The 27852-nt window shown below is 34.5% G+C and overlaps 1 protein-coding gene across 2 annotated transcripts in view; it reads right to left on the bottom strand.

The window, feature by feature from the left end:
* Positions 1-27852, bottom strand: part of LOC108698967 (MAM domain-containing glycosylphosphatidylinositol anchor protein 2) — a 345565-nt gene that overhangs the window by 191407 nt on the left and 126306 nt on the right. For both annotated transcript variants that reach the window (XM_041573045.1, XM_041573044.1), the window contains exon 2: positions 6573-6712. In XM_041573045.1, the coding sequence (XP_041428979.1) occupies positions 6573-6712 (140 nt within the window). The remainder of the gene's footprint in view (positions 1-6572; positions 6713-27852) is intronic.

Genomic DNA, 27852 nt, shown 5'->3' with positions numbered 1-27852 from the left:
CCATGTCCCCTGTGCATTTGAGTGTACTCATCACTGAGCAAGGTTCCTGATAACGTGAACTTCCTTTTCAGAAATACATAACCACAGCAACTAAGGGCCCCAAACACAATGTTATCTCATACATATAGGGGATTATTTACTAAACCTTGATTTTTTTCTTTTTGGAGAAAACCCAGCATCTCAAACCTGTCAATGTATAAATCAATGGCAGATGTCCCTGTCCAAGTTTAAAAATATTGTGGTCTGCGCTGGATTTAGCAGGAGGTTTTCAGGAGATAATCTGAAAGAATCAAGCAATTAGGGAGTAAAGTCCAAAAAACTAGTACGATTTGAGTTTTTTGCTCTATTTTATCGAGTTTTTTCCTTAACCGACTTTTTTAAATTATTGTATTGATAAATAAGGTAAAACCATTGATGGAAGTTTGGTTGAGCTTTGTTTATTAAAAAAAGAGATAAATATGGATTTTAATAAATAACCCCCATTGTCAAAAGTTGCGTCAACTTTTGACAACCCGCACAAATATTTGACTTAGCCAGTATGAATTACAACTGCAAAAGAAGCATCAACTCTTGGAGGCCCATTTATTAAAGGATGAATTGTAGTGGCATTACAGCTTTTGGAAAAAAATATTAAACTTTATTTCTCTAAAACCACAAATGCCATGGAAGTAATTAAAAGATCAAAATATAAAAGCACGAATAAAAAAAATATGGAAGGATCCATAAAGAATATGGATATCACTAAAACCCTCATGTTTTTGGACAATTACAAGAGAAAAAAATCCAAAAACCTTTAAAAGTCTGAATGGTTAAAGGTCTGATGGGATCAGTGCAGCTCCCCTTGACTTCTATGGGATCTCGACATCTTTTACTTGGAGATGTTTTGTATTATAGTTTTTCGTGGTTTTTACATCAACATTAAGGGGCAGAGCTTTCAAGGGTCGAATTGAAAATTCGAATTCGAAATACTAATTTTCGAGTTTTTTTTTATGGTTAAAACTGTCAGATCCATGCCTGGTGAATAAATTTGCCTATCGCTACTTATTACTATAGAAATACCATGACCAGGATGAATGTTCATAGACATAGAAATAATATCAGAGTTAAATTTGTGTTAAAAGAAAGCCAGATTCACAACAGCCTTACTCCATTTGTAAACAATTTTGTACACTTTGAATTAAAATGTTGTTTTAGAAAACAATTTTTATAAATCTGAAGTAAAACTTGCACCCTTTTGAAGTTGTTGTCATTTTTGGAGGTACTAAATTTATTTTATTTTTTTTCTATTTTTCTGCAATTTTTTTTTTTCTTGGTGTCAAAATTCACACATTTGAGTTTTAATCCCCCAATTGGAATGTACCTCCCTAATGGCTGCTCTCAATTTTCTTGTGCACATTTTGTGATATTTTTTGTTTCAACTGGATAAATACAACTATTGTATATGCTAAATTATCTTGCAAAAAATGTATATGATTTAAGGCACTTGGCAGATCAGGCAAAATGGAAAAGCAAACAAACTGATGTCCATAATTGCCACATGTATGGAGTAATTTCCTCACCAAGAAAAGAACTGGGCTCAACCTTTGCAAAATTATCCCACTGTAAGAAAATTAGTTGGATCAGTTCAATGTAGCCATTAACATTAGAAGACTATTGTGAAAACATGGGTAGGTACTGTAGGCATTGATCAATCTGTGAACAGGCCAATGTAAACATAGAGGGGCAGATTTACTAAGGTATTGAAGTGGCTAACCTGCAGGGACATCGCCGATTTACTAACAGGTGCAGGCACCAATTCGCTAGCGAAAGAGACACCAAAATGCGGATTTTACAGTACATCACCACTTTCGCCAGAGTTGCGTTCGCCACCTCAGACCAGGTGAAGTGTTACAAAGTAGCTAGAACTTGCTCAATCTTCTGTCCCATTCATCATATCCTGTGTGCTGAAAATACATCTAAGTTCAAAAAAACACTAGCAAATTTTCCTTTTTTGAAGCGGGATTGGCTGCAAAAGTTCTAACTTTTTTTGGGTAACCAGGTTTTTTCCCCTCAAACATATGGAACATTCATTTTACAGTGGGCACATGTGTGGGGCATTATAATTACTCTATTGTCTTTATTAAGGTTCCCTGGACATGTGTTTTTAAAAGTTGAATTTGTAAGTATTTGCACAACATTTAACATAAAGACGTCCACACAACTTTAATTTCCCGCCGTATGCAAATTGACGTTAGTGCAAGATCACTAGCGAATTTTTGCTAGGCACAAATGAATGCTAGCGCATCTTCGATATGAAATGCTCACACTGCTGAAGTACGGCTAGTGAAAAGTTTCCAGCATTCGGCGCCCAGGACGAAACTCTGCATATTAGTGAATTGATGTAGTCTGAGCATATTTGCGCCTGGCAAAGGTGCGAAACGGACGCTGGTGAAAATTCACCACATAGTAAATCTTCCCCAAAATATACTTTTTTTTGTTAAAGAAATGCATTTTCTTCTCCTGGCTCTTAGTCTGCCTACTTGAAAAATATTCTTGCACATGTGTAAGATTTTGAAAAAATGCAACAGTTTTAACACAGTCCCATGTTTTTCTCTTTGCATTGCTATTTCTTCGCTACCCTAAAACTGTAAAAATATAGTATTGCTAATTCATCAACCTAGACACATCATACTCTCATACTAATAGTTAAATATGAGAGGCTCAGCTCAAGCCGTGTTCTTTGGGGTGTATAATAAGAATACAGTAATTATTTGTTTAATTTAAAAAGTGTAATTTGTTTTGATTATTTTGTAACAAATCTGTTAGGAATAGGGTATCTATGGGGAAATAGCAAAACATTGCTTTCCCTGATACTTTGCATATATACAGATCTACTGCTCCATCTCACCGCACTTCAGTGCATTGAAATAAGGAGAGTTCCATATATTTCAAAAATTGTATACATGGGAGCAGTTCATGGTAAACCTGCTTCAATCAATAAATGACTGCTAAGGAAGCATGAAGAATAAGCAGTTCAAAAGACATTTCATACAGTATGTCCATTTAGTTGACTTTAATTTGAACAGGCAGAGGTGGGCCAACTGTGTCTAGAGAGAATTCCTGTAAGGGAACCGTAAAGGATTTATATGGAAATGACTCTGTGGCCTTATTGTGAGATGTCTGACACCTTGTTCATCCCCCAGGACTATTTTTACAGCCCATTGCTGTCACTCAGGTCAAGCACTTTGCTATGGGCAGAAAGCTGATTGCCTCATCACTATTAAGTTTGATTGCCTCTGGGAAGAATGCAGTGAACCAAATAAATTAATTGGCTACAAATCAAAAAACACATCATGATCCAAAAGAAGCTTTTTTTTAAGTAATCTAAAATGTGAGTGTGCTGTAGACAGCTGTGTTGCCAACATTTTGTGAAAGAAATCAACCTAAAAGATAGTTATATCAGTGTCAGTGGCTTTCAAAAGAATCTGTAATACAACATATCCAGTCATGTGATTTAAATCTGCAGCTGAATTGTCACCAAAGAACATCTAGAACAAAAGCAATAGTGACACAGGAATATAAAGGGTCAGGGGGAGGTTCTTATTAATAAGCTATTGAATATACACTGTGGTGTCTTATTTATTGCAGTGTATAAAAAAAATCAATAACACACATCGAGCTGATTGCTAGGAAACACTTCATAACATGCTGTATATTTATCATGTTGTATATATAGCAACTGTGTAAAATTCCAGTGTAAAAAATAGTGTCTGCTTGTAAATGCTGTGTAAAAATGGTGTTCCTCCCTCGCTGCTGTTTTTGCTAAATTTGACATTGATTTTGCTCCAGTAGTCACCTGCTGCAATTTTTGCATTGACATTAATGACATACGCAAATGTTGTAAAATACAGGGAGAGGCGGCATAAAAAAAATACTCATTTAAATAAGCCATTTGTGTTACACCATTTTTTACAATTTTTTTTAGTGTAAATTATGGTACATAAATGGAAAAATATGTCCTTGTACTGTGTGAGTTAAACAGCCAAAACTATTTTCGATAAGTCTCTTTATGGACAAGGACAAGAGATCACTTAGGGGACCAGTATGGCTCAATATGCTAATCATTCTATATGCTAATCATTCTCTAAATTAGTGTGAAATTCATTCTGCATTGTCTGACCACCCCTTACAAATTGAAAGGACACTTCTTTTCAGGGACTCTGATAACAAACTCCTTGAATAAGGAAAATGAGGGAACAGCTGTTAACCTGACAGGATAGATATTCTTGGCACTAAGACTGAGAACACAGATAAACAGATTGTTTTTGACCATATATACTATACAACATCATTTTGTATCTAGTCTAGAAATATTCTTCTTAAGAATTGGCATAAACTGAATGATTACCCTTGGATAGATGGATACTTTTCCAGATAACAAAGAAATCTCAGCAACATGCCCCAACACAGGGTTCTGCTGTTGGACAATCATATACTTCATGTCTAAACTAATTAGTGTTATATTTGACTATGTCGGTGTAGATTCTCATTCATCCAGGTCATGGTATATATATAGTAATAAGTCAAATAAACTGGACTTGCGGTAAAAAAAATAATTTCTCCTTGAAGATGTTTCTCTAGTCATCTGACTGGCTTTCTCAATTCTGAAACGTCTTTAAGAAAACTCAGCTACTCAGCAAGTCCAGTTGTTTTTAGATTTACCTATACTAGATATTATATTTTATGTTATACTCTTATCATTTGATGTGTTCTTTCAGGCCATACAATTATGAGCAAGACTGGGGGGGTTATTTACTAAAATATTAAAAAAAGCTCCATTTAATCGGTTCCGGTAAAAACCCAATAAAATCAAGCGAAAACCCGAACAGTACAATTTTCCAGAGTTTTTTTTTTCCAGAATTGTGCGATTCTCGACCAGATAAAGTTGGAGATTAGTAAATAACCCCCTAGATGTCTAGGTGAAGTGAGAATTCCTTCCAGAAATAAATTGAATTGATTACTTTTCATATGAATGGAGCAATAGCTTTAATCCCAGATAAACATTATTTTAAGGGTGCCGTTTATATTAGCATTCTTTTTTTTATTTAAATAGGTATTTTTCTGCATTGTGCCTATAAATCCTTTAATATGCAAGGATGTGTTCAACAGAAGCAAAAAAAATCTCTAAATGCCTAAAATGATCTAATGCATATGAGTTGGGCTGCATTTATATGCAACTAGAAAGAAATGATAAAGTAAAGATGAATATGTCATTAAGTATAGATGCATTTAAATAAACCTTCCATTACTGCACAGTCAAGGAAGGCTATAGCACAGATACATCATTGGATTTTCTGTTAATAATTTATAAATGATCAGGTGCAGTCAAACATGAAATATTAATTGGTTGCAGACAACATCGACTTTGCCTGTGAATGCCTAGTCTAACAAGAGCTTTTATACAATGTTACCCTGGTTGCACAGGAAAGCAATGGAGGAGAGTGAAAACAAGCACATCACTGGGCAACAGTGGTACATAGATTCTTGTAGAGATGATTTGATTTGATCACTGCTGAGTTATGGATAATATTACTGAACAAACTTTATATGAGCTAATGGTTGCATATACTGTATTCAGTCATTTACTTGGTATTGGCAATATGCTTTCAAAGTATAGTACACTGTGTTTGAACATGCTCTGCATTGGTCCATACTTATTACGGCAGACTATTTTTCCATGGCTTTTAAAAAATGACAATGATGCTAATAATTCAGTTAAACTGAAGGTCTCATAGATCTAACCTCATAACCTCAGTAAGGAGCTTTATCTAATACCAAATAACACAGCCATGAAACATCTTTCTGCCCAGTTCAATTTCTGCTAAATGTTCATAAAATATTTACTCGTGTTGAAATTGTTTAAAAACATTTCAAAGTCCTTCAAAGTTGCATATCTTTTTTTATGATTGATTTTATAACAATTCTCATTAATACCAATTTATTTCTCCTGCAGTTCCTAAGAAATAAATAACAATCTGAAAACAATTCTAAATGACAATTGAAAATCTGATTGCAGAAATATTTTGAATTAAATTCAGGACTTGGAAAATGTTATCCTTTAAATGCTGTACTTAAAGGTTAAAAAAACAATTTACACATTTTAAGCCACAACCAAAGGCCACCCAACCAAACCACACTACCATTTGCTGTATATGCTATAAAAATTCAGAGTAGCATAGAGGTTTTTCCAGCTTTCTCATCTTTTAAGCTCATCACAGTTGAAGTAAATTTGGTCCTGACTTCAGCTACACATTCGCTTGGTGAGCAATTTATGGCAAAAAGGAGATCACACCTGCCAACACCACTATGCTACTCTGCTTTATATTACGAAGCATGTGCGACAGAATTGAGGATTCACTGAAGAGCAGTTTGGGAGATGCTAGAGAGGCCTCTGGGGGGGCTAAAGTTTTTAAATATTAAGAACTAAAGAAACTCATTTCTATAACTGGCAGAAATATAAAACTTTTCTTTTATAGCACTCATTCATACACACATACTCTTTCTTTAGAACTATTTCCAGTTTCTATACTCACCTGTGGTCTGGGATGTCCTGTAACCAGGCATGTTAACTCTAGTGTCTCCCCTTCCCGTATTGTGTAAACTCTTTCTGAATACCGTTCTTCCTCGATATTACAGGCCAATCCAGAATGAATAATCCGAACAGTAGGGGGAGCTGTCAAACATTTCCAGAGAGAAAGAGACAGAGAAGACAAAAACATGGTTAGAAACATGAGTTATGTCAACTATTTTAATATCATCACCATGAAATATATTTTTTAAAAGGTATGCTTAAATTGTACCATTTAAGGGTTTAAGCAGGCAGGACTGGGTAGGGGCTGCTGAATGCTCTGGGCCCTTCCAAAGATTCTTTTGCACTTTCTTCTTACACTTCTGAATGCTATTTTCATTAGATTTTGGGTCTAGAAACAAAATTCCTAAAGCCTTTGGGGCATATTTACCAAAGAGTGAAATTAGAGATCGCCCAGTCCGCTAGAGTGTGAAATATGCAGTGGGGATTACATGTGGGAACAATACAGGGGATTACAGTCTGACTTTTAGGTTTAAACAATGCAGGGGTCAGTGATACCTTTTAAAGTTTACACATGGTAAGCAGACACAGCAGGCAGACTTTCATGTGGGGGGCCTCCCAAGGCAGGGTCATGGGCTGCATGTGGCCTGCAGGCCGCCAGTTGGACAGCCCTGTGTTAGACTATCATCTAAGACTAGTGGCTTTATTCTTTTTTTGGCCCTAAAATGGTAAGACAAAAGGCTGGTCATAGTTAACAACATAATACCACAAATTATCTGAGGCAACATCTCTTCATATGAGGTCTAGAAACTACAGATTTTACTTAAAAGGCACCGTGGGGCCTCTAGGAAAGCTCCCTCACTACGCTGAGCTCCTTGTGGACCACCATCAGAAAACAAGCAAAAGTACTCACTCCTCCTGCAGAGCTTACATTTCAGAAATTAAAGGCAATACATGCTTTTTCACAAGTTTCGTCACTTGTTCAAAATGAGAAGTGCACTATAATAGAAATATATTTGTTACAAAAGTATATGTATATAATTATGTTTACTCATACCGTATGTTTTCTTCTTTTCTACTGACAATAACCATATGCACATTGCATAAAACAACATAATTTTTCTCCTGCATACGATTGGTTCATTCAAGTTATTTGCCAAGAGTTGTTTCCTTATGTCTAGTTCAAAGCACCCACCCTCTTTATGTTGGGAGCCCATTTATGTGATGTCATATTAAGTTAATAATTTAGCTCTTAATTCTACATTAAATGTCCAGTTTAATAATTTAATAAAATAAAATCGAATTTAATAAATTATGGGAATAATACACATCATGTGCATTTTTAACATTACATTGCATTTTGCTGTGGGATTAAAAAAGAACAATTTGATTATTTATCTTTGATGTAATGCATGCCTTGCTAAGCTTTTCAGTAAACTGACACCAAGGAAGATATATTTAACAATAAACTTTCTATTAAATACATGTGGGGAGATAGATTTTATATTAGTATGGGCTTTCATAATTGAAAGAATGACTATTCCTGAAACTCTAATAGCAAGCAAATAAATAGCGTTCTGCCTTATTTACTGTATTTTCTGTGGCCATTCTTCATATTTTATAAGAATCCCCAACACACTGCAAAGTATTGCTTTCTTTTTGATATTCTAAGTATAACTAACATAAAACATGAAGTAAATCTAGCTGTTAATCTTATGTGCAGAACAAATTGAGTGTAAAAAATTAAACAGTGAATCTTCCCTTTGCCTTGTTATGTAACTATTTAATTTTTATTGATGATGTATTTCAAGATTACTGTTTGTTTGTTTCCTCTAAGAGAATCCAACACATGAGTTATAATGTCTAACAGGTTTTGCAAAACCCTAAAACAACATACTTTGTACCAAATTCCCAGTGTGCAATGCTACTACTGCCACTGTAGATCTTCCATTGGTATTTTTGCTAGTAGTTAAATTTTAAGTGGCTATGGATCTTTTCATTTGTATTGATTATAATAAAAAGTTTTTTTTTATATGCATAATGTAATGGATTTGTTAAATCATGTAGGACTTAAAAGTACACTTATAAATGGGGATTTTAAATGTGGTTGGTCCTATGCTAAGAGTTAGCTTATCTTAGGTTCGATGGACTGAAGTTCATGAAGAAGGAACTGACTTGACAATACGTGCTGGAAATGGCAGGTTTAAGGTTCCTTCCTGGTCCGTCTGTCCATATCTGTGGTATACTGGTCCACAAGCGTATGTGCAGAAGTTGACACCAGGCACTCTGCTATTGAATGCAGGCATGTCTGTACGCCACCAACTTTGTATCATGACATCACATGCCTCAAAGCATAGATACGACTCTAAGCCTTAAAAGGACGCTTCCTACTCTTTAGCAGTACTTGGTTGTTAAGCCTTACTTGAACCCTAGAGATTATACCTGCAATACTTATTTAAACCTTTTGACCTTTGGCTTGATTCCTGTTCTGTTTCTGTGCTGCCTCCCCTGATCTTTACCTGCTTGACTATGATTCCTGCTTAATTCATTGTACTGTGATTTTTGCTACTCTCTATGCTTCCTATTCCCATCCTTGGGTAAGCCTGCAGCTAGCATGAGCTTTTGTGGAAGGTTTAAAATACACCTGCAAGCCTGATAACTGTACCTACTTATAGTATAAATTTCTTGAAAATGTCTTGGTGGTAGGAGTTAGTGAATTGGTGGTGGGGTATGAAGAGCATATCTATATGTGTGCTTTGGATTTTGCACCATATGTGGTCAAATCTGTTTATACATATCTTATAAACATACATATTTAGTATTGCATCCTTATGTTATGACCTTCCACTGTCATGTATCCTGGCTCTAGACTTCTTCCTCTAATAGTAAATGTTTTTCTCTTAATCCCTTAATATCTTTGACTGTTTCTATCATATCATCCCTTTACTCTTCTAAGCCACACATGTTGAGGTCATTGATCTTCTGTCACTTGTATTTATGAACCATAATGGCTTTTTTTTCCCTCCACTTTTTCTACTTGCACAATGCTCTACAGCAGTTGCAATTGCATTTTAATTTGTTCCATGATCCCTGAATCACACTTTAGCTTCCAAAGTGCCATACATCTCCCATTAGTTACTTTTGATTTAAAATGTTTTATCTGACAATTAACTGATAATACACCCATATTTACTGTACCTCCTAGTAGTTGGTGGGCTTGAAAGAATGCGCTGCCAAGCAAAATGTATTTTAAATGTTTTCTCTTTGTTTCAGTAACTGTGAAATTTCACTGTCTATGATTCGCATTTGTTCAGTATAATTGCCTTTGCTTTGCTGTCAAGCTTGGCCCAGAATTGTCTGACCTTTCTGCTGCCTGGTACTCAAGTACAATGTATTAAATCTATCTAACAACTTTCTTCTGCTACTCTGGCCTGAAATGGCTAACACAAGTAACATTCCCATCTCTCCTACAATTCACTTTTGAGAACTGCAATCCGCATATTCATTCTCCAAGAAAATGCATTACTACTGACTAGAAGACTGAACAAGAAAAAAATCATTATAAACCTGCATGTTTAAAGAAAGAGAGGTCTGAATAACATCAGCAGCATGTATACCAAATATCTCCCCTAACTTGGTCTTCCATTTTTCTTAGTAAAGAAAATTCAATTCTATTCCATTCTGTTATGCAAGTGAACAATGAGTGGAAAGGGCTACCCTACTGATAACATCTTTATTGTTATAACAAATCATATGGCAGTTCAAGCACAACAATATTACTTTTATTATTGTTCTATAGTACAAATGTTGGCTTGTTGAAGCATGAAAAATAAAAATACGTAAAATGTATTTCATTATGTCCCTGATTCATATTCAAAAATGTAACTGGATTGCAAAAATTTTTGGCATAGTTTGGGTAAAACAGTGCCAAATACATTTCGATATGTAAATATGTTGGTTCTTTGAAATGTAATGTTTACACAAAACATTATGTTTATTCATTAAATCACATTGAAACTTAATTGCTGATTTTAAACAGTGTTACTAGAAAAGTGAATCAATGTTTTCTTTTACCAAATTGTTCTGCTAGTTGACGTGCACATCTCTAGACCTTTTCCAGTTTAAATATATATTATTGACTGGTACCTCAATTGGTTTGGTTAACTTTTACCAAGGTTAAATTAAAAAATAAAAGGAATAATTTACTTTTATGCATTTAGCATTTAACCAGCATTCATGGTTTAATATGCTAAATGTAAAACCTTGAATCTGTGTTCAACTTCTTTTGCATATACTGTAGCTGCCTAATTCACAAATTCAGTTATATACATTTCTCAGCAAAACAGTACTTCCTGCATTGAAAGTGTTCAAGGTCATTTATGAATGAATAAAAAATAAATTGATATAGGACAGGTATTCTCTACAATCTGGCCAATAAGAAGACAGTACAGTTATAACCACTGTTTGTACTTGTTTAACTTTTGTGAGGCACTGTATCACAAGCTTTAGGAAAATGTAAATAATTCACGCCCATTGAAAGATAGGGCTTATCTTCTTATTGAAGAAAATTATTCAATTGTGCAGGATCTATAATGTTGAAAACCACAAGGACACATAGTTAAAATGTATTAAAATATATGTCTTATCTTCTGGTTGAGATCCCTTTAGAAAAATGGCACCAGATAATTACTGAGAATTAAACTAGAGTGGCAACCATAAATCTAAGCACCTTTAGTACTAAGGGATGGATGCCATCAGTCTTTTTAATGCAATGTAACTTCAGATAATTGGAATTATGAACATTTTAAATAAAATTTTCATTTCAATTTACTCCCAAGCAATGGACTTTTCAGACTTAGCTTTTTGTTATTTATATAGATACTACATCTGTGGTACATTATCTCACATAGATGATTACTATAAAATATTCAACAAAGTCTGAGATATGTTTACCATTATTCATGAAAATACTATAACTCCAAGTTCATAAACTTCTGTAGCCTAGACAAGACATTGTCTTTTGGTACAGTATATTAAGAAAGATTTTTTTTTTTTTCGAAATACATTTTCAGATTTCAAACCTTTTGGTTTAGACCTCTAAATAATGTCTAAACAACTGAAGTCTCCCATAACTACTAGCTGACATGTTTTTGAAGCTTTTTTGTGAAAAGTAGTTTATGCCCCACCTCCTGTCGATTAACTGAAGGTTTGTATCAGATTTTAAAGATAACTTTCTAAGGCATTGCTTGTTTTCTAAAGATAGTATATCTACTGGGAAATAGGACCCCAGACAATTTAGCCACCAAGTTTTCATCTTATTATATATATAGGGTTGCAACTAAAGGGAGAATACTTAAGAAAACGCAAAACTAACATAGTTCCAGATAAGGGATTTCTCTGTATTTTGAATCTCTATACCTTAAGTCTGCTAAAAAAATTTTTTCAAAACATTTAAATTAACCCAGTAGTATTGTTTTGGCATCAAAATTGTTTCATACAGGTTAGTTAGGACAAAATACTACTTTATGATACAGTGAATAATGAACTCATTTTTAAAAGAAATATTTGCTTTAAATTCTCTCTCTCTCTCTCTCTCTCTCTCTCTCTCTCTCTCTCTCTCTCTCTCTCTCTCTCTCTCTCTCTCTCTCTCTCTCTCTCTCTATACACACACAAATACAGGATTTTATTGCTGAATAAAAACCTAAATCATTTACAGAGATTATCTTTTGAAAACATTTTCATGGTCATAGTTTTACCATAATAGGATATTATTGTTACTCCATACTATACACTGCTGCCATTTTGTTCTTTTGTCCTTGAAACTATGTTTATAGATTCTATAAAAGTATGTAGTCTGCTATTCTTAGGTTAGTTGTGCAATCGGTTTGCATCATTTGCTGTTTTTATTCCCTGTGTTAATGTCTTTTTACTGCTCAGGCCCTGCAGGTTGGAAATATATTGCTTGACTTTCTTTCATGCAGAATATTTTAATGATTTCTCTATCTAGTGCAATTGTCCTTTCGCTTATTTTGCTAAAGGGAATACACTGTTCTCATTAATTTCAATAGGCTGTCTTAAAGTTGATTAATCATTGTATAGCTCTTACTTAAGCTTGCATCATTTATACAAAGAATAGTCTTTGATGTAATTTTTGCTATTTTCAAAATGTGTTAGAAATTATTAATAAAATAAAAATGAATACCATCAAGAGGGTATTTTTTAATATCTAGGGGCCGATTCACTAAGGGTCGAATATCGAGGGTTAATTAACCATCGATATTCGACTAGGAACTAAAATCCTTCGACTTCGAATATTGAAGTCGAAGGATTTAGCGCAGATAGTTCGATTGAACGATCGAAGGATAATTCCTTCGATCGAACGATTAAATCCTTCGAATCGAACGATTCGAAGGATTTAAATCCAACGATCGAAGGAATATATTTAGATGAAAAAAAGTTAGCCAAGCCTATGGGGACCTTCCCCATAGGCTAACATTGACTTCGGTAGCTTTTAGATGGCGAACTAGGGGGTTGAAGTTTTTTTTAAAGAGACAGTACTTCGACTATCGAATGGTTGAATGGTCGAATAGTTGAACGATTTTTACTTCGAATCCTTCGATAGTCGTAGTCGAAGGTCGAAGTAGCCCATTCGATGGTCAAAGTAGCCCAAAAAAAGCCCAAAAAGCTTTTTAACTTCGAATCCTTCACTCGAAGTTAGTGAATCGGCCCCCTAAGTGTGGCAAAATGATGTTATTAAAATAGACAACGTAGAGGGCATAAATAGAATTTTTTGGAACATAATGATTCATCTACGTTTTTGTTTGAAAAGTAAATGTAAACTCTATAATGTTAAAAAACTACAACAATAGAAGATATTTCCAAAGTTAATTAAGAAGCTGAGTTAGCACACTGAGAAGCAATGATTCAGGCTTGGGATCTATTTATTCAAAAATTTGTTTTTTTTTTTCTCCTATCATTTTTCACAATGTAAACTTTATTCATTCAGCTTATCAAAAGATTTTTGTTATTTTTCTCTTAATCAAACCAGATAAAATGAGCCCATAATAAATAAGACTAAGGGGTCTGTTAGTTTTTTGTGCATGGCATGTGAATAAATATAAGCCAATTTGTTAATTCATATTCTATAAACTAAAACAATCTTTCATAAGATAAGTTCAGGCATGTTGCAGTAAAAAGTATTTGAAAAACTTAAAAATGACAGTGCAAATATAATAAATAACAGTATATATATATATATATATATATATATATATATATATATATATATATATATATATATATATATATATATATATATATATATATTTATAACAAACAGGGGAAAGTTGTGCTCACCACTAGTTTTTTAAAATCATTAGGCGGATGAGGGTGTGACCACAAAATACATATAGACAAATACAAGATTCCTCTGCACTCAACCCATTATCAATATATTTAAGACAGCGACATTTTGTGCATACTGCTACTGAAAAATGCCTTTCACAAAATGTATTTGTCTATATATATATTTATATATATATTGATATATATTGATATATATATTGATATATTGGAAAATATTGCAACATTTAATACGTTGAAAGGAAAATGTATTGTAGTAGTGTGATTTATTAGCAAAACAAAATAATCTTCATGACAAAAAAAGTATATTTTTCAAATTTCCAAATATTTCCCATATTATAGCAAAAAGGTATTTTTTGTTTACCATTTAGTGTTTGGAAGAAATTCTGGTCTAAATTGCCTTCTATTCAAAATTACAGTTTAGAAATTAAAATCAGTTCAACCCTTTGAGTATTTATAATTGAAAAAAAGGGGGAAATATCCACATAAAGCTGTTTTTAACAGAATATTAAAATGGAAAACATTTATGAATGTGGAGAAGGGTGATTTTTAAATTTTAAAGGGGCTTACCATTAGAATGCTTTTCATTGGAGATTTACCATTATTCTTCTTTATTCTCTGCATATGGTTCCTACTTTAAAATGGATCCAAATCAAACAAATACTACAATATTTGTGTTAATGCCAGTAACCTAATTTGCTTCACTTTCTATATGTATAACTTGTTATCTTTATTAAATACACATTTTTGTTTGATACATGCTAATAATAAGTGATGAGCAAAACTGCAGGAAAATTTGTGAAATGGGGACATTTCACCTAAAGCATTTGAGTCAATGGGAATTGTTTTGTTGCATTTTTTTTCTTGTGCCAAATGCATTTGAGTAATTTACCATTTTAAATGCATTTGAGTTGATGGATGTTTTTTCTATTTTTTGTGCATGAAAAATCTTTTTTCGGTTTTAATGCCAGGCAAAATTCTAGTGCAGAGTTACCAAAATGTTCCCCCCCTCATGAAAAAATACTGAATTTGCCACAAAATGTTGTCATCTGAAAAACTGTACTCATCCCTATTAATAATAGAAAAGACTATGTAAAAATATTTTCTCATTTCATATGTTTTAATTTTTGCTCAAAAAGTTATTTTTTTGCAAACATGTGCTTTCAATATTTTATTTTTTGTGAGGAACAGCATTTTTGTGCAATTTTCTGCTACTTTTTAATTACAACCTAATTAGACCAATTTACAGAAGTATGGTCATTAAAAGAAAAGCTGCTTACAAAAGCATAAAAAAAAGATTTTATTCTACTCTCTTCAAATGAAACTGTAATGCTAATCATACAATTCACTAAACAGCACTATTTCATCTAATTCTTTACAAGGGAAAATTCCACACTTTTTCTGTAAATAAAATGTTAGTGTGAGGAAGGTACCTGGTGGTCTAGTGGGGGGACGGCAGGGATGCCTGCCAGCCCTTCGGCGGGGACGCCTGCCGTGTTGAGCGGTCTCCATTAGGCTGCAGGCGCCGGTGTCTTAGGGCGCGCGCACTGCGCACTCTTGTGGAATTTAAATGGCGCAAAATTTAAAGACTATTTATAGCTCATTAGGGCTGTGGGACTTTGCCTGTGATAGGATCTTTTCCAATGGTTCCTGAGCCTTGTGCTAGTTTGTTATTCTGATTCTGATTTTGACCCCTGCCTGGCTAATAGACTTTCCTGACCTCTATATCTGACCCTTGCCTGAATATCGACTACCTCTTCTGCTGAACCCTCCTGTCTGATTGATTACCCGGTTTTGACCTTTGCCTGCCTGATTACAATTGACATCTGCCTGCCTCAACCCGGCCTGTTCTGAGGACGATTCTGGTTTCCTGTTTTGAACCGTGACCCTTGGCCTAAAGACTCTAGCTAACAGTCGTGCCCCTCTGTCTATCCAGAATCTCTAGCCTTGCACTTCTCGTTTAAGTCCTGGTGGCATCCAAGTAGCTGAGGGCTCCTCCCGAGGCCAAAGGAGGTCACACTACAAGTGAAGCACGAGCCAAGACCAGGGTGTTTGGCATTTGTTCTGGTGTTGGGTGCCGACCGTGACAATTAGCAGCCCAATAAGACTGAACATAGTGGCCAAAAGGAATTTGAAACTAAATCCAATCCCTAGCACAGTCTTTCTATAATATTTAACCAACAGAACAGAAAATATATCAATGGGTTAAAGTTAAAGTACATCATTTGATAAATACACCTTTAAAATCCCTTAGAAATAAACAGAGGGTGGTAGAATGTTTCTATGGTGTGCTCTATCAATTCAAGCTATTCAATGTCTCCCCCGATTGCACTGATTTATGTTTTTTACATTCAGTTGGTAGGGTGGTAGAATGTTTCTGTGGTGAGCTTTGTTTTCACATTTTGAGAAATCTGCCCCAAAGTGTTAGTGACTCTCACAATAATTTTTTTATCTTCAGTGATAAAAATACAGGCTTACAGAAATTGATTTTTTCTGCTTTCAATTTCATATAAAATATTGTTACAGATGTGTGAATGCGGAAGGACTTTCAATCACATTTCGTATTTCTATGTGTAAAATCACTTCATGCTGAATCAAACAGTGCTTAAGTTATTCCCAGTAGAAGAAATGTGATAGTATATATGCCATGTGAACAATTTTCTTCTGTATCTTTCATTTTCTGCAGTGGATATGGGCATGCTGGCAGATACAAAGTGAAGATGACTGTTTGTACCACCTCCTTCTTACTTGATTCAAAATAATTTCTTCTTGTTTATAATGTTTTCTTGTATACTGTAGTAATAGTATAGTTTTAAGAACAACCAAAAATGTACTTTTGCCACTTTGATTTCAGATTTCTTCCATATATCTATATACTCCTTGCCTCCAGATCAGTATGGCTCACTTGTTCGTTGTTGTTGATACTATTATCATTTCCATTTGTATATTTAGCACCTGATGTCTGTTATATCATAGACCCCATTTAATGTAAATTTCCAGCATTCTATACTATTGTACTACACAGTGTGTTATCCAATTTATTAAGCCTGAAACACACATTGTTATCAGAAACGGCACAACATTGTTGCAATACTAGATGTGGGAATAGTTGCAGAAATAGCAGTTATATTTTGGTGTCAGTTGTTATTAAAAAGCCCTAGTCACAGCAATGCAGTCATAATAGGTTTGTCCTGCTTGAACATCTAAATCCAATTCCTGTTCTCATTGCTGCTTCTTCTTGAAACAATGACTGGCTTCCTGTTCCTTTGTTAGATTCACTGCTCAGCCTCCTTAGCTTGTTCCTGATCTAAGTTCCGATCCTATTGATGCTCATACTCTTTTTCCTTATTTTCTTTTTTTTTCAAAATCAAAGGATATTAATCAGAATGAAACAAGTGTCCGGTGTCAACTGGAGAGCAGCCATTCAGGAACCTTCTGTATTCTTTTTCCTTATTCTTAACAACTAATTTTTTGGTTTTGACCTTGGCATTCACAGTTTAATCCACTTCTCTGGATTCTACTTGTTTGACCATTCTTCAGTCTGTCCTTGCAATTGTACCATCAATTTGATAATGATCCAGCTAGTAATGATCATTAAAAAAAAAATTATATCCATTTTTTGCACAGGAAAATTAATTTGCTGGTTCTTGACTATTTCTCTTTCATTTCTGGCAAGTACTAAATTATTTTTTTTGAAAGTCATTGGGTATACAAAAAGCTTACGTATATAGTGCCTTAGTGAACTGGCACTTCCTCAGAGCTAGTCTGTTATAAAGTCAAGCAATCTCCGTGGATATCTTGGTCATCACTGGGTTTGCAATTGTTTTTGTGGTGTTTGTAATGTTGCAATCGCAAACCATTTTTTGCGACAAAATATTTAATGAAACTCCAGAGCCGGTTAACACTAAACCTGTGCCTAGCAATAATGCACAATGTAATATTAACCAGAGAATGATTTTACATTGGGAGCAGTGCTAAACATTTGTATAAATGGTATTTAAAAATAAAGTCTGAATGCTGTGACTGCTTACCTTGTGTAAATTTTAAAAGGTATCAGTACTGAGATTAACTGGCCCCTGCATTGTTTACACCTCAAATTCAGACGGTAACATCCTGCATTGGTCACACTTTAAGACCTCTATTATTCACCCCCCTTATTTAAACATGTACTGATCACACCTCAGACTCAGACTGAAAGTATCCACATTGTTCACCTCATATAAACTGCTGAAGGGGCACCAGCATGGTGTCACTTTATGTAGCAAAGTTGGAACTTTTAATTTTAGAGTGGTCCAGATAGGTTTATCTGCTGTATTTTGCCCTATACTCCCTGTGTGTGCCATACTGTACCTGACCTAAACTCGCTGTGTTTGCCATACTCTACCTGCCCTATTCTGCCTGTGTGTGCCATACTCTGCCTGCCCTATTCTCCCTGTGTATGCCATATTCTGCCTGTCCTGTGCTACCTGTGGGATGTGAGCCTGGAAGGTTTTATTCTGGGGCTTTGTTAGCATTTGGAAAGTGTTGTTAGGGGCACCTATGGTTAATCATGTGCTGAGGGTGCTGTGTTATCCACAGGGAAGAAGGAAACATACGGATTTAAGAGTATATTTTAATGACTTACATCTGAAATATCCCTGCAGTGAGCACCAACCACTTATTTTTTTTGGTGTGCTACCACCATTAATGTGGACGTGTTCTTAAAAGTTCTTGTGGTAACATGGGTGTGGTTTAAAAACAAGGAGTTATCAACACTGGCTTCCATTATCGGCTCTCCGCCACATAGGCCAGAAAAAATCCGACCCTTGGTACCACAGAAGTTGGACAGCACTGCCATACAACATTATTGTAGTATAACAAATTATTTATAGCTGTACAACTGCAATAAGTCTGTTTCCCTTTCTAAACCCAACTGTCCCAGCTCCACTTGCTGCCTGTGCCTTCTCAGTAAGCAACATATCACCAGATTTTACAGTTCCTATCAATGCTACAAGATGATACTTTTGATCCTGTAAATGATTGTAAAAGGAAAACCTGTCTGTATCTTATCTTAAGATGATATGTGATAAGACAAACATCCAGAGGTACTGACAAGCCCACCGATACTCATTTCAACACTAGTTGCTTATTGATCACTTTGATCAGTTAAAAGAAATTGCTCCCCTTATCATACTCCACCTCTAAAATAATTCTGTGGACTGTTAAAATTCTGCTGGAAAAGGAAAAATAAAAAATGCTATTTATTTATGTAAAAAAAACATGTCTTCTTTTTGTAGTCTAAGTATTAACATGAATGGAAAAACCTGAAAAACAAGTGCACATAGATATTTGTGAAGGCAGAAACAAGACAACTCCAAGCCTTCCAGTTCAAATGTTTTTTCCTTCCCAATAAATCTGCTGAATACTTTTCTTTCCAAACACATATTGGGCAAAGAGAAAACTGCATAGATAATCTAATTGAACAACTTCTAATGAGGTCAATGGCCTCTGTCATTGTCAGTTTTATGCTGAAAGAGTTAAAAAAAGATACTATATTAAAGATCAGTAGCATCTGTTTATGTAAACAAACCTGATTGATTTATTTTATTACATTCTTTGAAATTAAGCTCTCTAAGATTTTGTTTATAGCAACACATTTGTGCCTATGTTTTATCATTAAACAAGAAAAACATAATGGTTTTACTTGCTGAAAATGTAACTTTCCTCCGGGAATGTGCAGATGCTGATTCGACAACAACAGCTCAAGTACAAAAAACAATTGAAGCTACTGTTTGGAGGAAGTAATTAGAAAAACAGATGGAGTCTTGTACATTACTCAGCCTAAACAGTGTGTGAATGCTCTGCTTTTCTCAATCTCAACATGATTTTTTAAAAATTGGGATCTGAAATCTACCAATATGGATTACAATCAAGGGGTGCATCATCATTTTTCTAGTGCGTCTCTATCACTCTCTGGGGATGATAGGACAGAAGAAAAAACAAAGAAAAACTAGCTTCAATTATCATAGAGATCCTGATGATAATTTGTGATAATAGATAAACGTACTTGTCAGTATTTGGTTGCCATTTCTAATCTGCTGCCATCAACCAACTGAATGCTTAATCAATGAATTAATAGTAATTAAAGAGTCAGTTTAACATTCACAAATAAAACCTATAACCCATCCTGTCTGAGAGTAATATAATCAGGGTCTCTTAATCCAATTAGTGTTGTCTCAGTAGTAAAGCCTATTTACATTTTTAAAAATGCTGACTCATGAACTATGTTGCCTAACATGTTGGTAAATGTCTAATAGTAGGTCAGAAAATGTCCACCCAAACCTGACACTAACCAGTTATTTCTCAACCCACACCCAAACTAACCTAAAGGGATACTGTCATGGGAAAACATGTTTTTTGCAAAACACATAAGTTAATAGTGCTGCTCCAGCAGAATTCTGCACTGAAATCCATTTCTCAAAAGAGCAAACAGATTTTTTTTTATTCAATTTTGAAATCTGACATGGGGCTAGACATTTTGTCAGTTTCCCAGCTGCCCCAGTCATGTGACTTGTGCCTGCACTTTAGGACGGAATTACTTTCTGGCAGGCTGTTATTTCTCCTACTCAATGTAACTGTATGTGTCTCAGTGGGACTTGGCTTTTATGATTAAGTGCTGTTCTAATATTTACCAGGCAGCTGTTATCTTGTGTTAGAGAGCTGCTATCTATATCTATATTGTTCTGTTGTAAGGCTGCTGGGGGGGGAGGGGGTGATATCACTCCAACTTGCAGTAAAGCAGTAAAGAGTGATTGAAGTTTATAAGAGCACAAGTCAGATGACTGGAGGCAGCTGGGACATTGACAATATGTCTAGCCCCATGTCAGATTTTAAAATTAAATTTTTCTTTTGAAAAATGGATTTCAGTGCAGAATTCTGCTGGAGCAGCCCTATTAACTGATACGTTTTGAAAAAAACATGTTTTCCCATGACAGTATCCCTTAAACACCTATTTTACTTTATAACCTGCACACAGTCCAACTCCTGATAACTCAGGCATCAGCGACTATAAGGGAGGTTGCCTAACAAACCCACACCCGGGACTTGAATTATATAATGCTGACACTACAGTGCCTTATAATGGGATACTAGTTTAAATGTGTTTTCAAGTACAGTATTTGTAGTGGAGGCAACAGGGTCTTTTTAAGTCACATATAAATTATAAATAAAATAATATGCACATTTTAATATATTAGAGGGCCTATTCTTTTTACATTTATAAAATGGGTTGCAGGTGTGGCCTAAAACAGATTTATTTCATATTTCATCATCTTCAATTTCATAATTTTTTTAGGCTATTTAGTGCTCTCTTTGGTAATTACAGCATGTGATCTTTCTAAAAAAGTAACAAAGAATTGTTCAAGAATTGTCCATTACTACTCCTTCTGGAAATGCATTTAGCAGGACAGGCTTTGGTCTCTCAGAGCTAAAGGTAGATATTTTTTCATGACTCAGTTATCTTTTGTTGCTTTGTTAAAATTATAGTTAAAGTTAGCAAGAATGAAAGGATAGCAATATCTGTGTGGTTACAGTGTTATTTGGAAATACAGCAAATGGTAGTACATCTTTTTTTTTCATAGTAAATCACTTGTATCTTATAAATGATTTAACATCACATATGTCTTTACAGGTTAAATAAAACATGTTATTTTGATGATTCTAGTCCTTTATCATGAAATAATATATAATGTCTATAACCCAAGGTCAGAAAATGATATGCAGACAAAAATTAGTTTTTTTAGACACACTATTCTTTAAGTACAGTGTTACTGTATGTTTTCTTCCAAGATTATATGAAATGGGATGTCTAAATCTGTCTCAATGTACTGTTCTATATTTGGCTTTCTGAGCTTGACACAGATTCATTTTGCAATGCTGATGTGTGTTCTTTGGAAAGAAACCAACTTAACTTTAAAGTTGATCTTTATTAGATTTTCAAACATGGCTTGAGTGGTGCTATTGCCTCATATTGTAATATTAAATAATTCATGCTTGTATTTAAAAGGCATTGAACATTTACAAGTGCATTATTGTCATTGTTTTGAGTTAAACTTGTGGTTCAGAATTACAGTATACCATGCCCTGTGAGGGTCTGCTTGAAAGTGAAATGGTTTCTTCAAATATTAAGTTTAATTGTTACTTTATACTAGTAAGTCTATTTTTTCCTTTACATTATAAACCAGGCAGAAGTAGAGGTGTATTTACTAACATAATATGGTTTTGAGTCAGGCTTAACTATGTGACAATATTCAAGCTCTCATTTTTCACAGAAGACTAGAATCACATTGTTACATTCATCTTCAATGAGGCTAAACATTTTGAATGTTTTCATAAACTGGGAAAATAAAGAAAGTTGCTCGAGAATATTCCCACTGACTATAGTACTTACCAGCTTTTAACTGCCGAGATGGGTGAATCTGACTCGTTTCACTGAAAATTTGTAAAACAGCAAATATTCGCTAAAAAGCATTGAAGTCTATGGGCGATACATTTTTTTTTGATGCATGACCGATTGGAGTCTACGGGCATCATTTTCATGGAGAAACTTGGAGAAAAATTTGCCAATCTGTCTGCACCATGCCAAACCTCATTCTTGAATGTTTGATATATGTAACAGTTTCATTGAATCTATGATAACAATTAGAATTTTGGTTCCTATTTATAAAGGTGTGGGAAAATGCCAATAAAAAAAACCTCATGGCATCATAAATAAAACTAATGATGCCTGTGATTAGGTTTTTACTTTTGGAAAAATTTCGGGCTTTTTTTTGTCAGGTTTAGGATCTATTATTAACAATGTTTGGAACTGGGGGTTTCCAGATAAGGGATCTTTCTGTAATTTGCACCCTTACGTTTACTAAAAAAATAATTTAAACATTAAATAACATTAAATAAACCCAATAGGATAGTTTTGCCTATAATATAAATTAATGCAGCCTAGTTATCATTAAGTACAAGATACCCTTTTATTATTACAGAGAAATAGGATGTTTTTAAAAATAATAATTGCTTAAAATGGACTCTATGGGATGGATTTTAACTTGAGCTTTCTTGACTTTTTCAACTTCAATAGATTGATGAATGTATATTGACATGAATTTGTATTTGTTTAGTTCCTCTATTCTTCTCAAATTCTATTTCCACAGAGTAGGAAAGTCTTTGGTGTAACATTTTCATATATACTTGCCTACTATCATCCAACCATTTTGCCCAAGGTCTGACACCACTGTTCATGTCACAGTTAATTAGGCTGAAATGTACATGATTCACAATCACATTCTTTTGATTATAGCTTTCTACTGTTGAAGACTTCCGAAGTCAAGAGTGTAGACATCATCAAAATCTGTATTAGCCGATGGTGCGTTCTTGATTTTGTTGAATAGTATTCTTTATTTTTAGTTTAATAGTTTTAATGGCTGTATAAAATGTTCTGCTATTTTAACTCTACATATTTTAACAGGCACAGAAACTGTATGGAATTCCTTATTTAAAAATCCATTATGCAGAAATGTCCAAATTGAGGAAGCACATTTACTAAAGTAAGAATTTTCTCTTCACTTAACTTCACCAGAATTGTCTCACTTCATCAGGTGTATTTTTACACATCTCCATATTTACTAAAAATCGTAAGTTCACTTTTTCAAGAGAACTGTGATGAATTTTCTCCACGGGAAAATTAACCAATGTATTTCCCCATACAATAGTAGGACAGGTATAGGATCTCTTATCCGGAAACCCGATATCCAGAAAGCTCCGAATTACGGAATGGCTGTCTCCCATAGACTCCATTTTATCTAAATAATCCAAATTTTTAAAAATGATTTCCTTTTTCTCTGTAATAATAAAACAGTAGCTTGTACTTGATCCCAACAAAGATATAATTAATCCTTATTGGGGGCAAAACCAGCCTATTGGGTTTATTTAATGTTTAAATTAATTTCTAGTAAACTAAAGGCAGGAAGACCCAAATTACGGAAAGATCCATTATCCAGAAAACCCCAGGTCCCGAGCATTCTGGAAAACAGGTCCCATACCTGTAGTAGGGAAAATTCTATAGAGAATCATTTCTGACAAATGTTTGCTTGAGAATTTTCGCCATGGAGAAAAGTAGCAAAGAAAGGGCAATGCCATTTAGTAAATAGATAATGTTGTGGCGAATTGTATTTTTATCTAAACATGCACAATTAGCCCTTTAGTAAATGTGCCCCAATGTGTAGCAAGGCATTGTCCAATTGTATCCAGTAATTAAGTATTATCTAAGATAAAAACAGTTTTTGAGATTTTTTTGCTGTTTCATGAATTTTTCTGTCGTTTTGCTGATTTTCCGTTGAAGGGAAATGGGAGAGATTAGCTAACCACTATAGATAGTTAAATAAACATTGACAAAGGTCCAGTAGTTTCCATGTAAAAACTGCAACTGTTAATCTTTATTTAGATTGATTGCAATAGATTAAAAATTTGTAACAGTTGTTTAAGGGGCCGATTCATCAAGGGTCGAATATCGAGGGTTATTCGACTAGGAACTAAAATCCTTCGACTTCGAATATCAAAGTCGAAGGATTTAGCGCAAAGGCTACGATCGAACGATCGAAGGATTATTCCTTCGATCGAACGATTAAATCCTTCGAATCGAACGATTCGAAGGATTTAAATCCAATGATCGAAGGAATATCCTTCGATCAAAAAAACTTAGGCAAGCCTATGGGGACCTTCCCGATAGGCTAACATTGACTTCGGTAGCTTTTAGCTGCCGAAGTAGGGGGTCGAAGTTTTTTTAAAGAGGCAGTACTTCGACTATCGAATGGTCAAATAGTCGAACGATTTTTCGTTCGAATCCTTCGATTCGAAGACGTAGTCGAAGGTCGAAGTAGCCCATTCGATGGTCGAAGTAGCCCAAAAAACACTTCGAAATTCAAAGTTTTTTTACTTCGAATCCTTCACTCGAGCTTGATGAATCGGCCCCTAAATGTATGATTTATAAGAGAGAATATTGTGTATGAATTGTGTAATGGCATTTCTGCAAAGAATGATATTTTACAATGAATTTGATAAATAGGAGCAATAATTCTTGTCAATATATTTTTAGGGGCAGATTTATCAAGGGTCTAAGTGAAAATTCTAAGTAAAAAAATTCGAATTTTGAGCTATTTTTGTGTACTTCTAATAGGTAATAGTACAAATGAAAATTTGAATATCCACATTTATCATGTACTGTTTCGTTTAAAATTTGATGTCGAGCATTCCCCATCTTAAAGTTGCCATATTGCTATTTTAGCCTATGGGGACCTACTAGAACTTATTTGGAGTCAATTGGTGGACTGAAAAAACTTCAAATCGAATTCGATCGAATACCATGTTACTTCGAATTGTTCAAATTCTAGCGAAAACGGCCTATTCACCCGCAGAAAAAAACATTTTTAAATAAATTTCAGTTGGTCTTTTTTTATTCGAATTTCAAAGTTATGAGAGTTTAAAAAAACTCCCATTACTTCGAAAGTCGACCCTTGATAAATCTGATCCCAAATATTAAAGGGACGTGAAATGTGTTTTATCTTGTATAAAGTGATGTCATTTTTTACACTCCAAAGCTTAGTAAAATACATAAGTACAACGGAAGTACAACTGATCTGACCAAGCTAGCTACAAACATAATGTGTGGAGGATCAGATGAATAGACTGATTTTAGAAGGTTAAAATCCTTGGGGCAAATTCACTGATCTCCGTAAATTTGCCAGCGACGGCTTCTCTCACATCGCAACACCTCGCCAAGCGTAGATTCTCCAGGACAACACTAATTCATTAAATCTGAAGTTGCGTCCAGGACGCCGAAGTTGCACTAGCACTACTGCACCATGCGAAGTTGCGCTAGCGCTACTGCGCCAAGTGAAGCGAAGTTGCGCTAGCGTTGACTAATTTGCATACGGCGGTAAGTTAAAGTTGAATGGATGTATATGTTGCAGCAAATACATTACATTACACAAGTCCGGGAAACTTTAATAAAATAAAATAAAGTTTTTATATTGCCCTACACATGAGCCCAGTGTATAGTTTATGTGCCATATGTTAGGAAATGTATGGGGGGAGCCCGGGTACCCAAAAAAACTTTTGCAGCCTATCACCCTGAAAAAGACGCCAGTGTTTTTTGGGACTTTTTCAATTAAAAATTGAAGAAGCCCTATACATTCCATTGCACTTCACCTGGTCTGAGCTGGTGAAGGCAAGTCTGGCGGAACAGGTAACGTTAAGTAAAATGCGCATCTTAGTGAATTTGCGAAGTAATGCTCTTTTGCCAGAGTGAAACATCACCTGGCGCTAGAGTCTATCTCCTTCGATAGCGAAGTTATGCCAGCGCCCGTTAGTAAATCAGCGAAGTACTGAAATGATGTCACGCTGGCGAATTTTAGTCACTTCGCCCTTTAGTAAATTTGTTCCCTTTTATTATTAACAGTACTAGACTATGTAAGTAAAAAAGTGCAAAAACAAAACCCGCAGTTGGGCTCTAACTATTACATGGGATATTTCCCCTCTCTAATATTGGTCCCCTATTGGGATTCCTGGTCCAAAACACAAAAGTACATCTCCACAGTACCTTTTGGAAAAAATCAGTTCTTTTAACACAGATCTCAGATTTCAACCCTTTCATTCTGTGTCTCACTCTCACTCTGGGCACCCTCTGTCTCTGTACAGTTAGCAGATCTAGCATGTTAATTATTCCCCAGGTGAGACTTCCTATGGGAATTTACCCACTCATTACTGTTTCATAATGTATTACTTGTTTTTATCAAACTCAAAACTCACGGTCAAAAATATGTTCTATTCAAGAAATGTTTCAGTCATCTTACGTTAATCCTCTTTCACAAACATTTTTTGCTGCATTAAGGAGTACTTAATCCGCATGGCCATTAAGCAGGATATTTTTGGTTACTGTTATCTCTTTGATACATAATTTTGAATAATCTTTTAAGGATAGTGTGCATGAAGCTGGGGGTGGGAGGATTTATGAAATTCCTACAGTATAATGACAAACTGAGAAGTGGGCCATCATAAATCTAAGGATTAAAATATCAGTAAATGAAAAATATAAATCTGAAACACATTCTGGAAAAAAATAATCTTTAGTTGTCAACATACAATTGCATTTGATCAGCTTTACTGAAGTTTTAACTTTTAAACATCCTTTATTTCCAAATATTTAATAGTTTGATTTCCAAAAAATGCAAGGATTAAGGACACTCCATCTGAGTTTTTTTTCTTTAAAGCTTTATGAAAAGAATCAACAACCTGCAGCCCTCCATATGTAGTTGAGCAATACTTGAAAACTGACTTCCCCTTTACTGCTTTAAAACACATACTGTAACTATATATATATATATATCTAATACACACAAGCCATGCATATCCTGTAAATGATATCCTTATAAATGGTGCTTAATAATGTCATTGGTTATATTTAGAGCTTAATGATGTCATTTCTGTCACATGACACTGACACTTATGTATTATAATAAATAAATTACCCCCTTTTGCAAAATATGTGGATATTAGAAGTAACCTCTGAATACCATGACCTGTATAAAAACCACTGCCTTGTGTTTTTATATGGTCATGGATATCCTTAGTAGAGATGATACTTTATTCACTATATATATGTATGTATATATTTTTATTTGTAAAGCACTCCTCGAGGGCAAAGCACTGTACAGCAAAACAATAAATTAGTAGTAACAAACAAGGGGTCATTGGAATAAAAAGTAACAATAAGTGCATTATTAGAAATACAATTCACATAAATATAAAAAATATAATTACAATACAGATTAAGGGGCACATTTACAAAGCTCGAGTGAAGGATTCGAATTAAAAAAACTTCGAATTTCGAAGTG

The sequence above is a fragment of the Xenopus laevis genome, chromosome 8L (assembly GCF_017654675.1).
Source record: "Xenopus laevis strain J_2021 chromosome 8L, Xenopus_laevis_v10.1, whole genome shotgun sequence".
NCBI classification, from domain to species: domain Eukaryota; kingdom Metazoa; phylum Chordata; class Amphibia; order Anura; family Pipidae; genus Xenopus; species Xenopus laevis.
This window is presented reverse-complemented; position numbering and strand designations above follow the sequence as displayed.